The following is a 13101-nucleotide window of genomic DNA, read 5'->3' as shown; positions in this document are numbered from 1 at the left end:
TTTTTACGTTGTGTGATCCATAAAAGCATCTTAATGCCATGGAGCTGAGAGTGTTCCAAGGCTAAAGGCAAAGCCACTTTGTGTCTGAATCTCATTGCAACGCAAAGAGACGGAGTAAGGCTGCAGAGAGAGTCAGACACCATAGGCTGAGGAACAAATGAGCAACTAAAACTTATGGTAGGACTTAAGCACGTAACGGAGAGCTGTCTGATGGGCAAACTCAGATTTGAATGAATAAATGTAATTGTGTTTGTGCCTGTTGACACCCTGACAGGAAATGGTAACAGTCAAAACTTCAGAGAAAGGAGGAAGATCAGGCTGTTTGATTGCTGCTTGGTTTAACCCTGCTCAGAATGGGGTGAGATTATGCTGTGATTAGCCACACCTGAGCCACAGCTGCAGTTTCGACTTCTGAGATGCATCCAGATAACTCATGTGTCAGAGATTCAGGCACAGGGATGCTCTGCACTGCAGGAGGATGGCAGGACTGTAAAGGGACCCTGTTTGATTATAGTGCCTGCCTCCCCACCTGCCCTGGTCCCTGCTGGGGTACAAAAGAAGAACATTGCAGCCTCCTCATTAACGCAGGCTTCTCCAAGGAAAGCACCACCAATGATGGATCCACAGGGGGGAAGAGCAAATAGTTGTAAAATCACACGACTGCTTTTGCCCACATTTTTGTAGAGCCTTTAGAGAAGAGATAGGTGGAGAATAGTCTTGATAAGAGATGAAAGAAGTTTAAAAGCCTGGGAGAAGCCAACTGCAATGAGAGCCAGCCACTCCTCTCCTAGGGAAGGGACAGAATGGTGCTGACTGACAGTGAGCTGTTGCTGTGCAGACAGTGGCAAGAAAACCACTTTCTGTGGCTGTCACAGACCCAAAGTCCACTGCAGTAAGTTATAAGCCCCTCCCCTTCAGTGATCTCCACTTATACAAGTGCCCTCGCCACAGTGCAGCATCCTTAGTTATGCTGAGCACTAACATGTTGCGTCCTTGGAGAATTTTTGCAGGCTGTGGCAGGCACACACATAGGAGGCTGGTTTTTAGCGTTTAGGGGAGTGTGGATTGAACAGATAGGATGTGGCCACATTCTTGCCCTGATTCTTCATTTGCTCAGTTTTGATTCAAACTACAAGCCATCATCGAGAACACCAGCACATACCTACCCCTGTGTTCACGCTCTCCACCAGACTCATGGCCATGGCCACTCCTCATTGCTCTTCAAATCCCAGCTCTCTTTGAGCCCTTAGCTTCTGTTACTGTCACTGTTTGTTCACACATTTATTGTTTATTTTTCACTGATCACTCCCTTTGCTCATGACATCTCCACCTCTTGATCCTCCTCAGCCGAGACATACCAGAAGCAGTACACTTGAAGTTATCATTTCTCTCTTTCTACCATTTGGACTTCCCATGTCCCTTTCCTGACTTTGCTCTCTAAAGTCTTTGCACTCCTCTTGCTCTATTTTCCTTCTGACCTTCTCTCTTTATATCCCCTTTAGCACCCTCTGAGCAGACTCTCATATCTTGTCTGCAGGAAGTCCCACTGCAGCCTCTAAAATCCCATTCCTCACCCTCTTCCCCATCCCAACCATATACCTTGGTGGCAAGTAGCCTTGTCAGGTAGATCTCAGAAACCATCTTGCTGCCCCGATCACCCTCTTTTTGGTCACCATGCTCATGGTTCTTCACCAAGTGCCACATCTTGACTCCACTCTCAAGGTCAGGGGTGATCATGGGTGTGCGGGAACGGAGGCTGTCCGGGCTGCCCGTGTAACGGATCATGTTTTCTGCAAAAAGAGGTGCATGTGTCTTAGGTTAATGGGTTTCACCAAGGAAACATGCTAATGACACATCCCCTGATAGAAGTTCTTCATCAGGGACTAGCACTGTTAGTGTCAGGCACTGCCCAGGACTGGTTTGGGGATAGTACCATCTACTTGTGGTAGCCAGTATGGGTAGGTTTAATTTGTTTTACCCGTAGGAGTGTTAGCCATACCAGACCAAGCTTCTTGGCCCTATGGCCAGGGAACACATCATTTTACGTTCAGTCATACTGATGTAACTGATGTGACCTCTTGCCTATCTCCCCATATCCAGACTCAGGAGGAACTGCCTCCCATTCCTCCTATGGCATCAAAGCAACCCAATAACTCCTACCCCACTATCCTCTTCAGTATCTGCTCCAAAATCTTGTTTTGATAGGAAGTAAACTAGAAGCCCAGGTGGGCCCACACATATTTCCTCTGCAAGGACTCCATCATCCTCTGGATTCTGTTTCCCTTTGCCTCTGAGTGACGGCATGAGGCATTCCCCTCCCTCTGACCTTCCAGCAAGGCTCCAGATTGAGTCTTTTCCAACCATAATTAACAGAAGAGTGTTGCACCTTTCTGTAGCAAGATCTGCATCAACCTCATTAATACATTACCAATCTCTACATATTAATTATTAGATGGAATATCCTTTTTTTTCTCTCTGGATGCTGTTTTCTTAATTGCAATTAACAATCACTTCTGACCCACTACATCTTCTCCTCCCCCTGCATTTTTCCTCACACCCTCCTCCTGAAAAATCAAACGGCAAAAGAATTAAGGAAATCCAACAGAAATTAACCCCCCTTAAGTCTTCCTTTTCAAAGGTCACTGTGTCTTTCAGTAATTGCAACAACATGGCAAAGAGGATGAATATTAATAAGATCTGGTGGATTGCTTACGCCCTTGGAGAAAGAGAAAGGGGGCTCCTTGGACATTGAGTAACCATACTGTCCTTCAATCTAAAGTGACTACAAAGGATCAGAGATGCTTTCATACATAACAAAAAACACCAATGAACTGATATGATAGCTGCATCCAGGATAAAGGGTGGTTTTGCAGCACTCTGGTTGCATATTAGAGACATTTTTCTTTGCTGTCCCACGCCATCATAGTGTCCTGGGTTTGCTTACAACTGTCTCATGACATGAGGGAAAAACAGTGTACTGCTTTGAGATACACTGATAAAAGGCATCAGTAAGAGATTTTTCTTATGTTTCCAGGTGCAAATTCCCTTGGGATAATAACATAGCTGTGTGGGACACACAATACTCACACTAAGCTATAGCAGTAGACAAGCAATGCCCTCTGTAGGTTGCTTTTTGTTCCGGAGGCCTCTCCCCTGTGCCACAACAGACCATTCTCCAAGGGCTTTGCCCACTAGAATGACTGGGCTCTTCCACATTGATCTAAAATGTTAATTATTTAGGCTCCTTCTTTTGCTAATAGGGAAGGAGAGGTACTTCCAAGGGCAATCCAGCCACTTAGATCAACGTCCTGGACCAGATGTCAAAGTTTTAAATGGCTAAATCCTCTCCTCCTGCCGTCCATCAAGCAATCCTATCAACTAGTCATCTGCCTATTGTTCTCTTTTTTGGTGCTTGTCTTGTAACCACCTTGGTGTTTGGGATCTCTCCTTCAGTGCTCTCTTGAACCTTATCAGCACACAGGCTCTTACCGTACTTGCTGGCTGAGGTCCGGGACACCGTGGAGTTGTTGACTGCATTGTAGGCAGTGACTTGCTTGGAGACTAAAGCTACCACAGATCCATCTGGTACCTACAGAGAAAAATGGGCTCTGTCAATAAGGTTCTGAGAACTGGCTGAGGAGCATGCCAAGGACAGCTGGAATTCAAGCAGCAGAGACTGAACTGTAAACCTGTATCCCTGTAAGCAAGATAGAAATTTTGTACCAAAGCTTTAAATGTTTTCTTCAGTGGGTTTATTAACAAAAAAAAAAAAAAAAAAAAAAAAGAAAGGGGGAAAAATCTGTTGTTGCATAACTAGAAGCTTGGACTTGGGCACTGGGACAGCTGATGACAAAGCAGAATGACCCACTCGGATCCTGAGCTAAAGCCCAGGGATGACATCGTGAGTTTTGCTTTGACCTCTAAAACTGACCATAGGCTCTTCATGACGAGGCTTTCATGCAGGACAGGAGCATGAGCAGAATAAAACACCTGATTAAGGTAGCTTGTGACCACAGTATTACTTCAGGAAAGGTTAGAGATACTACAGGGTCATTTTTCACAGTGGACAACCATCCACTTACCTGGGAGCTAAGCTGATGAAAAGGCAGGACTATGACACTGAAACAGAAATTAGATCCAATTCTCATGAGCAGGGGGAGCCTGGAGAATCTAGGTTGGGACTGTGAGTTGGGTAAACATTTTAGACCAAGAGCTATCAGAGTTTAAGGATCAGCTCTCTAGGTCCACAAATCTCACAAACTGTTTTTATACTATTTCAGCTTCCAAGTGAATGAAATTTGTCCAGATCAGCCATTCTTACATGGTCTGATGTGAGTACAAGTATCAGCCTTACTGAGGTGCTGCCGAGATTTCCAGAGAAGCATATTTGATAATGAAGGGAGAGGTGAGTGTGAAGGGAGGCTTCTATGTTATGTATAAATTTAAGTCAAATTAGCAATGGTGTAAGGGACCAGAGGAGATTACATCTTACATAGTATCTTAGGAATTTGGATTTTTGTGGTAACATTATTCAAAATGATCTTTCCTAAAACAGACAACATTATCAATGATGGCACAGCCTCTATGGAGGTTTGACTGCACAGTGTCCTAGAGGACTTTCTGAGGGTGGAGAATAGAAATTAACACCAAGGCTCATCTCCTTTACCTTCTGACAACTACAGCTCTGCTAGTCACCTTAGGCAGAGAAAAATAAGTATTTATAAGGAAAAAAATCATCTGAGCTACTTCAAACATCAAGGATGGTGTGTCCCGTAAGGATGGGAAAAATAACATGAACTTTTCTGTTCTTTCTAACTTGATTGCAGGTAGCATCTAGGTACTTGGGTCAGATGGAGATATCTACATTTTCTGCTTTGACTGACCCTGCCAACCTTTCCATGCACATGACAAATGCACTGCTGGGCAGATCTGATCACCATGACTTCTTTCTTTTTGCTGTTTTAGAGGGTCTCAGCTGGGGGAAAATAGTAGGGCTGGAGGGGCCATGCTCTAGGATGTCACAGGATAGCATTTCAACAGAAAACAGAGCTTTCTGATATGAGCCAGACTTTCCATTTCTACAGATAGGTTATTCACGTGGGTCCCGTATCAGAAATGTTAACAAGCCAGTGGCACAGAGGAGCCATATCAGGAATATCTGTGATAAATAAGACATCATAAAAAAGGAGATTGGTGAAGAAAAAAATACTACTAACAACTTCTAACTCTTGTCTGTGTAATAATAATAATTAGCACTTGCATGGAGTTTTTGATCTTCAAAGCACTGCGGAGGCTAATTAAATAGCCCCTCAGCAATCGTGGAAGGCAATTACAGGCTTTTTGTAGTTTTAGCCCCACACTCCAGATGGGGAAACTGAGGCAGCAAGAATATCAGCAACTGTTCCAGAATGCTCTTTCTGCCCTCAGGACAGCCAAGCTAACCAATGCGGAGCTCAGCACCGCAGCAGCTGAAGACCTGTTCTGCCCCCGCTCATCCATAGACCTGGGAGCTCATTGCCTGGAGCAAACAACTGGAAAAAGCACAGAAAGGAAAGAAAATTATACTTGGTTTGCTGGTGAAATAAAATAGAAACACTGCCCTGTTCCCCTTGAAAAGTCTTGGGGAGTCAACCAGCAATTCTCAGTCAACCTGAAGTGAAAAGTTTTGTTTCCTTTTCAACTTATTGCCTGCTGCTTCCTCAGGTCAGTTCTTAAATGAAAAAATAAATAAATCTTGATATAAAACACAGATTGCTGAGGTGTGATAGAGGAAATGACAGAATTGTCAGCATCGGATTAAATGTAATTTTTGTTGTTGTTGTTGTTGTTTTTTCTTTTGGTCAAAGGAGGAAAGAACTGGGGGAGCTTTTGACCTAAACTCCATTTTTTTTCATTAAATCTACCACTTGTGTAAGATATTTTCGGACATCTTTAGCCCTCTCTTATGGATCTCAGTGTAATGCACAGATGAAGAGGAGCCTTGTCCCAAGGCAAGTCACACAGAGATTAAAACCAAAAGTTCCTAGGCCAGTGTCACCTCCATCGCACTGCTGTCTCTAGTCACGCTGCTTTCCTCCTCCTTCTTGCAGACAATAAGCCTCCCGCTCTTCCTTTTTGTCTTGTCCATCCTTCTGAACTCTGCTAGCATTACAAGGCCTTTGATGCAGTGGAAAAAAAGGAGGAGGGAAGTGCTTGTTTTCGGTCTGCCAACATGAGAAATGTTAACTCATGCTGTCCTCCTGACTAACGCTTCTCTTCACATCCTTTGCTCACCAGGGCTGTCCCTCCTTGGAGAGAGACAGACTTATTTCTTCCCTTATCTTCATATTTCTTCCTTTATCTTCATCTCCAATGATGTACACAATGGTTCCTACAGGATGGGTGTGCTCAGTTATAGGGGCTCTGCTCGGTTATTGCCCACTTAACCACTGTCTACCTCTGCATCTTGGAGAATAACATTTTACCCTTCTCCTTTTCACTTTCCTGACCGATCTACCCGTTACCCATCCTCTCCTGCAGTTACCTGATAGTGTGCCAGCGTGTTGAGTCTCTTCCAGTCATTCTCTATCTTGGTTGTGATGTCCTCATCCTGCAGGATCATCCTTGCCCCGCTTGCCTGCCGCCACTCTGCAAGAAGAACGGGGACATTGAACGCTGCCCTGCAGAGCCTCTCAGAGCCTTGTAAGCCCTGTGCTCACAGCCCACGGTGTCACACGTGCAGGCTGCATCCATATAGCACCATATCAGTCATTGCCATTGTGCTCCGACTGATGCCTCCAACCACACACAACATATAAATGCATAAATACCCAGAGCCCACAAAGGAGGGAGAGAAGGGACAGAAGAATTATGAAAGGTTAAGATAGACGGTTCAGGAAGTACACAAAAATCATAGCCTTGTGGCAAAGTTCAGAGTCAACTCCTCGGTTATTCAGACCAGTTTCTTTACCCTTGATAAAATCATATTGCTATCACAAAGCCACTTTTGCACATGAAACAGCCACCCCTTTAAAGAGTGACACTGAACCATGCAGAGATCAGAACGCAGAGCAGTTGCCTACAGAGATGAGGGGTCCAAGGCCACTGCACAGCAGCACACGGTGGTGAAGATCATACGGATGAATAAATCAGTGACCAGAGAGCCGTTGTTCCAATGGCAGAGCTGAAAAAAGCAAGTCCTGGTGCTTTGGCTCCCTGATTATTCAGTGCTTAAGCCATAGCTCACTCCCTGGCTCAGTTTTTTCTCCAGTGTGGCTGCTTCCAAGGCCCACCTGCCCTTGCATATGTAAGCCACCAACAAGTGACATGAGCAAATGAATGTCACTTGCCTCAGGGATAGAAATTAGTCACCAGCCCTCTTTCATTAAGCAGCATGGACATAGACTTTTTGGATACATGAGATATGTCTAACTCCAAGACCTCACCATAGACAGGGCTCCCCTGGGCAGAGCAGTGTCTTGGTCAGTGCAGCACCAGACCCTTTACTGGGACCAGATTGTCTCCATCGGGGCTCATAAAATACTTCTTGCCATTCAAGTCCAGAAGTGATGGAGAGCAGGAAGCCCTTAGCTTTGGAATTGGGACCCAATGTAGAGAAATGTAACATCACTTGGTGACACCAGCCATGGCTGTGGCTTCACCACAGCCCATCCGAACCATCCAAAGCTTCCTTTTTGGTGGTCATGTCTCAGCCACAGTGACCCAGCCACACACGGTTTAGCAAGAGCCCAAGCAGAAAGTCTATTCAACTGCTGGAGTTAATTAAAATGAACTATTGGATATGGAGACATCACCTGCCACCCCTGCTTATTTCTCCTAATATAAAAATGCAAGGACCATTGCAAATTTCTTCTGGTTTCAGCAGTTTTCTTATCACATAATTAAAATGCATTGGGAAAGACGCCCTTGCTTTTATTATTCATTTAAATTAGCAGGGAGAGGTCAGCCTCTGTGTTTATTGCTGGGTGTTGCTTTGGCAGGAGATACTCCGAGAGTAAGCAAAGGTTACGTTGGCTAAGTACTGATCCTAAACTGTCCTTCATTTACTCCAGCTCCTTAGGACCTCACCAATATTATCCTTGTGATGTCTGAGGGCGATACTCTATGTCCGTTGCCCCCTGGACAGGATCCCCAGAAGCTAACTGGTCCCAAATGTTGTTTGGAAGAGCACAAAATGCTGAAGTCCGAGCTGGGCTGGGAAATGGTGCTTCTACAAAGCGCTCTGCAGGGTGCCAAAGCCACTTCCTGCTGTCACAGTATGTTCCCTATGTGCCTTCCTCATGGTCCCCATGGTGTCCCTTTGACGTCCCTCCATCAGATCCCTGCATATTTCTGTAGTCTTCTTTTCTGACTTGTCTTTGGGGAGGGACACACACTCACATAGTGTTTTGGGAGGAATTCACCAATTCTCAGTTGCGTTGGTTCTGATCTGGAAGGTGGGCACAATTTTCCTCACTCTGTGCTTTCTCTGTGCTTGAGGGCTGAACCCCACTGCTCCAGGGCAGCTGGGGACGTTGTGGGAGCCACAGGACAGTGTCTTCTATGTCTTCTATATCTTCTGTATCTTCTGGCCTGCTGTGCACAGACACAGGGGGCTGCCAAGTCCTTCCCCTTGGCCTTCACAAGGAAATGGGCCACGTGAGGAAGAGGAAGGGCCAGCCTTAGTTTGCACAAGATCCACTCCTGAGACAGGGGCAAAGACAAGGGGCAAAGCTCCCTGCAGGGAGGGCTCAGAGCATCTGGCTTCAGTTTCACAGCCTCTTTGCCCTGACCAAAACCAAATCACTTCCTCATGCATCTGAGCAACGACCCCGAAAGGACCCCAGGTGTGGACCCCCAGCTCTCCCTAACCACACAGCTCTCCCCAGTCTCACAATTCCTCTACAGGTGCCACCTGAGGTGGTCACGCAAGGATCTGCAAGGAAATGTGATGGCTGGAAGAAGAGAAATGGGAAGGGAGGGCACGAAGGAGGGAAGGGTGACCCTGACATCCATATTCACAGCGCTGAGTGAAAAGTGTTAGCTTTGTCCTCGCTGGCAGCGCCCTGTCCCCTCTCTCATCAGATCTGCGCACTCTTCTGCGAGCCGGCACAAAGGAGAGACACACTACAATCCAATTTGTTACACTTCCACCTTCCGGAGAGGGGGAGGGAGGTAAAAAATCCCATTATCTTTATCAAGCCTTCCAATCAGGAGCAGCGGTAAATGCAAACTCAGGAGACAGCTGCTGTGAAGCCTTTATATTTCATTCAGCAGATAGCGTATCTTTTTATTGCACGCAGGAATTACTTCTTTTTTTTCTTCCTCTTCTTTTTTTTTTTTTTTTTTCTTAAGAAACAACCATTCTCTTCAACTTGACTGGGAAAAAACGAAATTCCAGGGGACACCAATGAAGAGGGGTTTGTCTGAGCTGTAGCAATGCCTAGCTAGGGAATGAATCTGTGGGGATATGGGAGATGGGGAGATGTCCTCCTGCACCTCAGATCCTACAGAAAATGCTCCACCTCCCTTGTGCCTTCTCTCTGATCCGTGTCACCCTGAAGATGCCCAGTGAACAAGGGAGAAAAGAGCAGCAGAGATTGTTTAGGGGCAACTGAAACGCCCAGGAATAGAAGACCTCTCAGCTCACTCCAGATGTCTTCTTCCCAGCTGGTCATCATCAGTTACCCTACCTGTTACAGGCACTTGTGGGTCTCAATGCACGTAATTCATTTTGGTCATCTGTACAAACTGCACAATGCTTCCCACACTTTTCCTAAAGACCTGAAGTCCCATTTGAAGGACTATGAAAAGGTTAGTGGCTGTGCCAAGCAATGGCAAGTGGAACAAATGCATCTAGCTTGCCCGTGATCGATGCTTAGTTCACGATCACTTGTGTTCAGGAAGGATTTGTCTGAAGAACCTGGCATGGACTGCTTTTAGTCCTCCATTCCTAGGAGTATTTCATCACTTCCCTATGAATTCCACAAAAGATTGGGGTAAGAAATAGAAGAATAAAACCTTTTGTTTCAGTGTTATGGGTTGGAATAAAACCAGCTGGGTGGGAAACAGAAGTGGGGAAGTGCCCAGTAAATGATGACCTCTAACAAAAGGGGAGAAACTCAGCTCTGCTTCTAGCATGGAGAAAAGACCATCATGGTTGGAAAGAAAAGGTTTATATCAGAACATATAGAGATATGTGAAATACTTCATCCTGTATATGCAAGTTCTGTGCGTTACTGTATATACGCTAGAGTTAGACTCAGTTTAAATGGCTCCTAGAGATTAAACCCATCACATCAGTACTGCACTGCTGGTGAGGCACTGAAAGCTTGCCCTGGCCTGAGTCTGAGCCAGCATCACCGAGTGCAAGGCACTCAACCAGCAGCCCCCACCACCTCAGCAGTCCCTTCCAAAAGGCTCCGGGAAGAGTGAATGCCTCAGTGTGGAGCCAAATTTCTGTTTTGTGATCCTCACTCCCTAACGCTTTCCCAAAGATGGGCTATTTTACTGATGGCGAGGGCTTTAAAGAATAATAATAACAGAAATAGCCACGGTAGAAAGAAGCCTGTACTCTAAGGGCTGTGGGTTGGGTTTTGGACTAAAATGTAACCTCGGGGTGTCCAAAATGAGTGCTTTCAGCTGACAACCCCCTCCATGAGTTGTCTGGGTAACTGCAAAACATTATGACATTTGCGACACATACAAGTCACTCTGCCTGCAGCTACCCTGCATTTAACAACTCCAAATAACTCATTAGCTTGTTTGCTTTCTTCATGTGAGCAATCTGGCCTTGCTACGGACAGAAAGCCCGGAAAATTGCAACGGTAATAGAAAACAGTGCTGATGTGTAGGAAACCATCGATTTCAAAGGTAGATGATAATCATCTGCTCCGACCCACTGTTTAGCATGGGCTGGCGGGGCTGATCCAGCCACCTTTGCAATTCTGAGCATTCAGCCTGGGGCAGGTTGATCCTGAGAGCTCTGTGCTGCTTTCTTTTGTCACCGCTGCTTTCTGCTTCCCCCTTGTTGCTTTTGCTGTCCCCAAAGGATGCCAGGTGCCAGCAAATACTTTTCCTGTGAGGAGGCTGGGCAGGAGCTGTGCCTGGATGTACGTGTCCTCTTGTCCCTGCTTCACTCTTGCCAGCCCTGCTCCTCCCACCTTATTAACTGCTGTGCTAAAGGAGCCTGCAACTATATCTTCGCTGGCAAGACTCTTCTCCTAGATGAGAAGATATTAGTTTCTTTTCCCCCTTATTTTTATTTATTTATTTTACCAACTGCATCATCAGTGCTAGAGGCTAAACAGATGCTCATCAAGCAGTCTCCTGTCTGTATGGACAAGTCTGTGTCCAGTCCTTCTGGTAGGGATGTAAATGCTCATAAACACTTTCTGGAACTTACTGGTCTTCAGAAGGTCAAAATAACTTACAGCTGCAAAGCCCTGGATGCAAAATTGTCAGACTCCAGTTAAGACCCTGCACGCACACTGTTCTGTACCTTTCAGCTGCCAGAGCTGCCATAGAAATGTGGATTCCAAAGTATTCCTTGTATTTTCAATATGCAGGGAAAACTGCTGCCTCCAAGTATGTATTCATCCCCGCAGTGGAACAAACCACTCTCCACACACACTCAGCCTGAGACCCAAACCTAATGGGCTCTGTGGTCACCATCCAGCACCACGTGGGTCAATGGGTTTGGCTGTAAACCCCATTCCCCCCATTTTCTGTGCTCTCGTTCCCTGCCCTACCTGGCCTGGTGCTCACCCTTGCACTCAATGTTCCCCTGCTGACTCACAGCAGCTCCAAAATCAACTCAGGTCCTTTTTTTGATGATGTATATGATCTGTTCTTTATTACTGCTGGTTTTGGCAGCTCGTTTTGTTATTCTATCTGCCTTTCATGAGCAGGAATCTTGCTGCAATTTCTGTCAGGAATCCCCTCCTCCCCTACACAAATGCACACACATAAACACACTTAACTTTAATCCCTGACCTCTCATTTCTGCCTCCGTTATTGCTGTGAATTGTTTCTTGGCGTCAGTCCATTCCTCCTCCTTTTGGTTCCTCCTCTACTCTGCCGAGTTTTATAGACGCCATCATTTTCCACTCAAGTCCTTTCCACTGAAGGTCACCAAGGACAAATTCTGGCTGATGGCCTCACACAATACAGCTCTGTGCCAGACTCCTCATCAATGTCCAGAGCAGATTGCTCTACATCCTGTCATACCAGCCTCCAGGTGTGCTATCAGGTCTGACCTTGGCCTCAGCTTCAGATATTTCACTTCCCCCAGTGTCCTTGCTCCAGATTTGGGGCAGAAACTGATTTTGGCCCCAAAGGCATCCCTGTGCTAGGCTGTACAGCTCCTGTGTGTCCCAGAGCTTGAAATGCAAGTGAAGCTACTGCAGCTCTTTCCACCCCCCAAGCAGAGCCTCTCATGAAGGAGCAAAAAACGCAGGAATTCATAAACAGAGGGACTGATCTTTCCTTAAAACATGAGTGCTGATCTCCTTGTCCTCTGCAAAAAAGAAATGTCAGCAGCAGCTCCCAGCCCTGCTGTTGGTGGAGGGGTGCTGGCAGGAGAGGGAAGCAGTCAAGGGTGAGATGGATGCAGCCCACTGAACGGAGGATGCTTCATCCTCTTTCCTGTGCCCGCATGAGAGAAATTAATACTGCTTGGGCTGTGACTGTCTCAGCAAGAAGACATGCATAATCCAAGCCCTCACTGATCAGAGAAGAGCTAGGAATAAATCTGAGCTGCCTGAACACTTCTGACAACACCACCCTGTGTTTTCGGTGCTCTTCATCCAGAGGATTTGGGCAGGACATGACTTTTCCATACCCTTGATCAAGCCAAATTCTGGGCAGAAAATCAGGGTGGCTACTGATTGTTTTAAGTCCTTAAGGTCAGAGCAGTAGAGCTTTCATAAGCCAGGAGTGTACGCATCAATTTATTCAGTTTCTTCTGCCCTCTCACCATTGCTGATGCTCTGCCCAAGTACCAGGGGGTACTCTGAGTTGGGAGAGGTGGCACTTGGCACAGCAAACAGAGTCTGGGTTGAGTTCGATTGTCTCCCCTCTCCCCTCTTTCCTCTCCCCTCTCCCCTTTTTCCTTTCCCCCAG

The 13101-nt window shown here is 46.1% G+C and overlaps 1 protein-coding gene across 1 annotated transcript in view; it reads right to left on the bottom strand.

The window, feature by feature from the left end:
- PLXNA4 (plexin A4) overlaps positions 1–13101 on the bottom strand; it is a 423963-nt gene that overhangs the window by 23400 nt on the left and 387462 nt on the right. The window contains 3 exon segments of the mRNA XM_040546170.1: positions 1600–1790; positions 3490–3589; positions 6524–6627. Coding sequence (XP_040402104.1) covers positions 1600–1790; positions 3490–3589; positions 6524–6627 — 395 coding nt within the window.

The sequence above is a fragment of the Cygnus olor genome, chromosome 1, assembly GCF_009769625.2.
Source record: "Cygnus olor isolate bCygOlo1 chromosome 1, bCygOlo1.pri.v2, whole genome shotgun sequence".
NCBI lineage: Eukaryota > Metazoa > Chordata > Aves > Anseriformes > Anatidae > Cygnus > Cygnus olor.
Note: the sequence above shows the minus strand (reverse complement) of the source record. Positions and strands in the feature narration are given on the sequence as shown.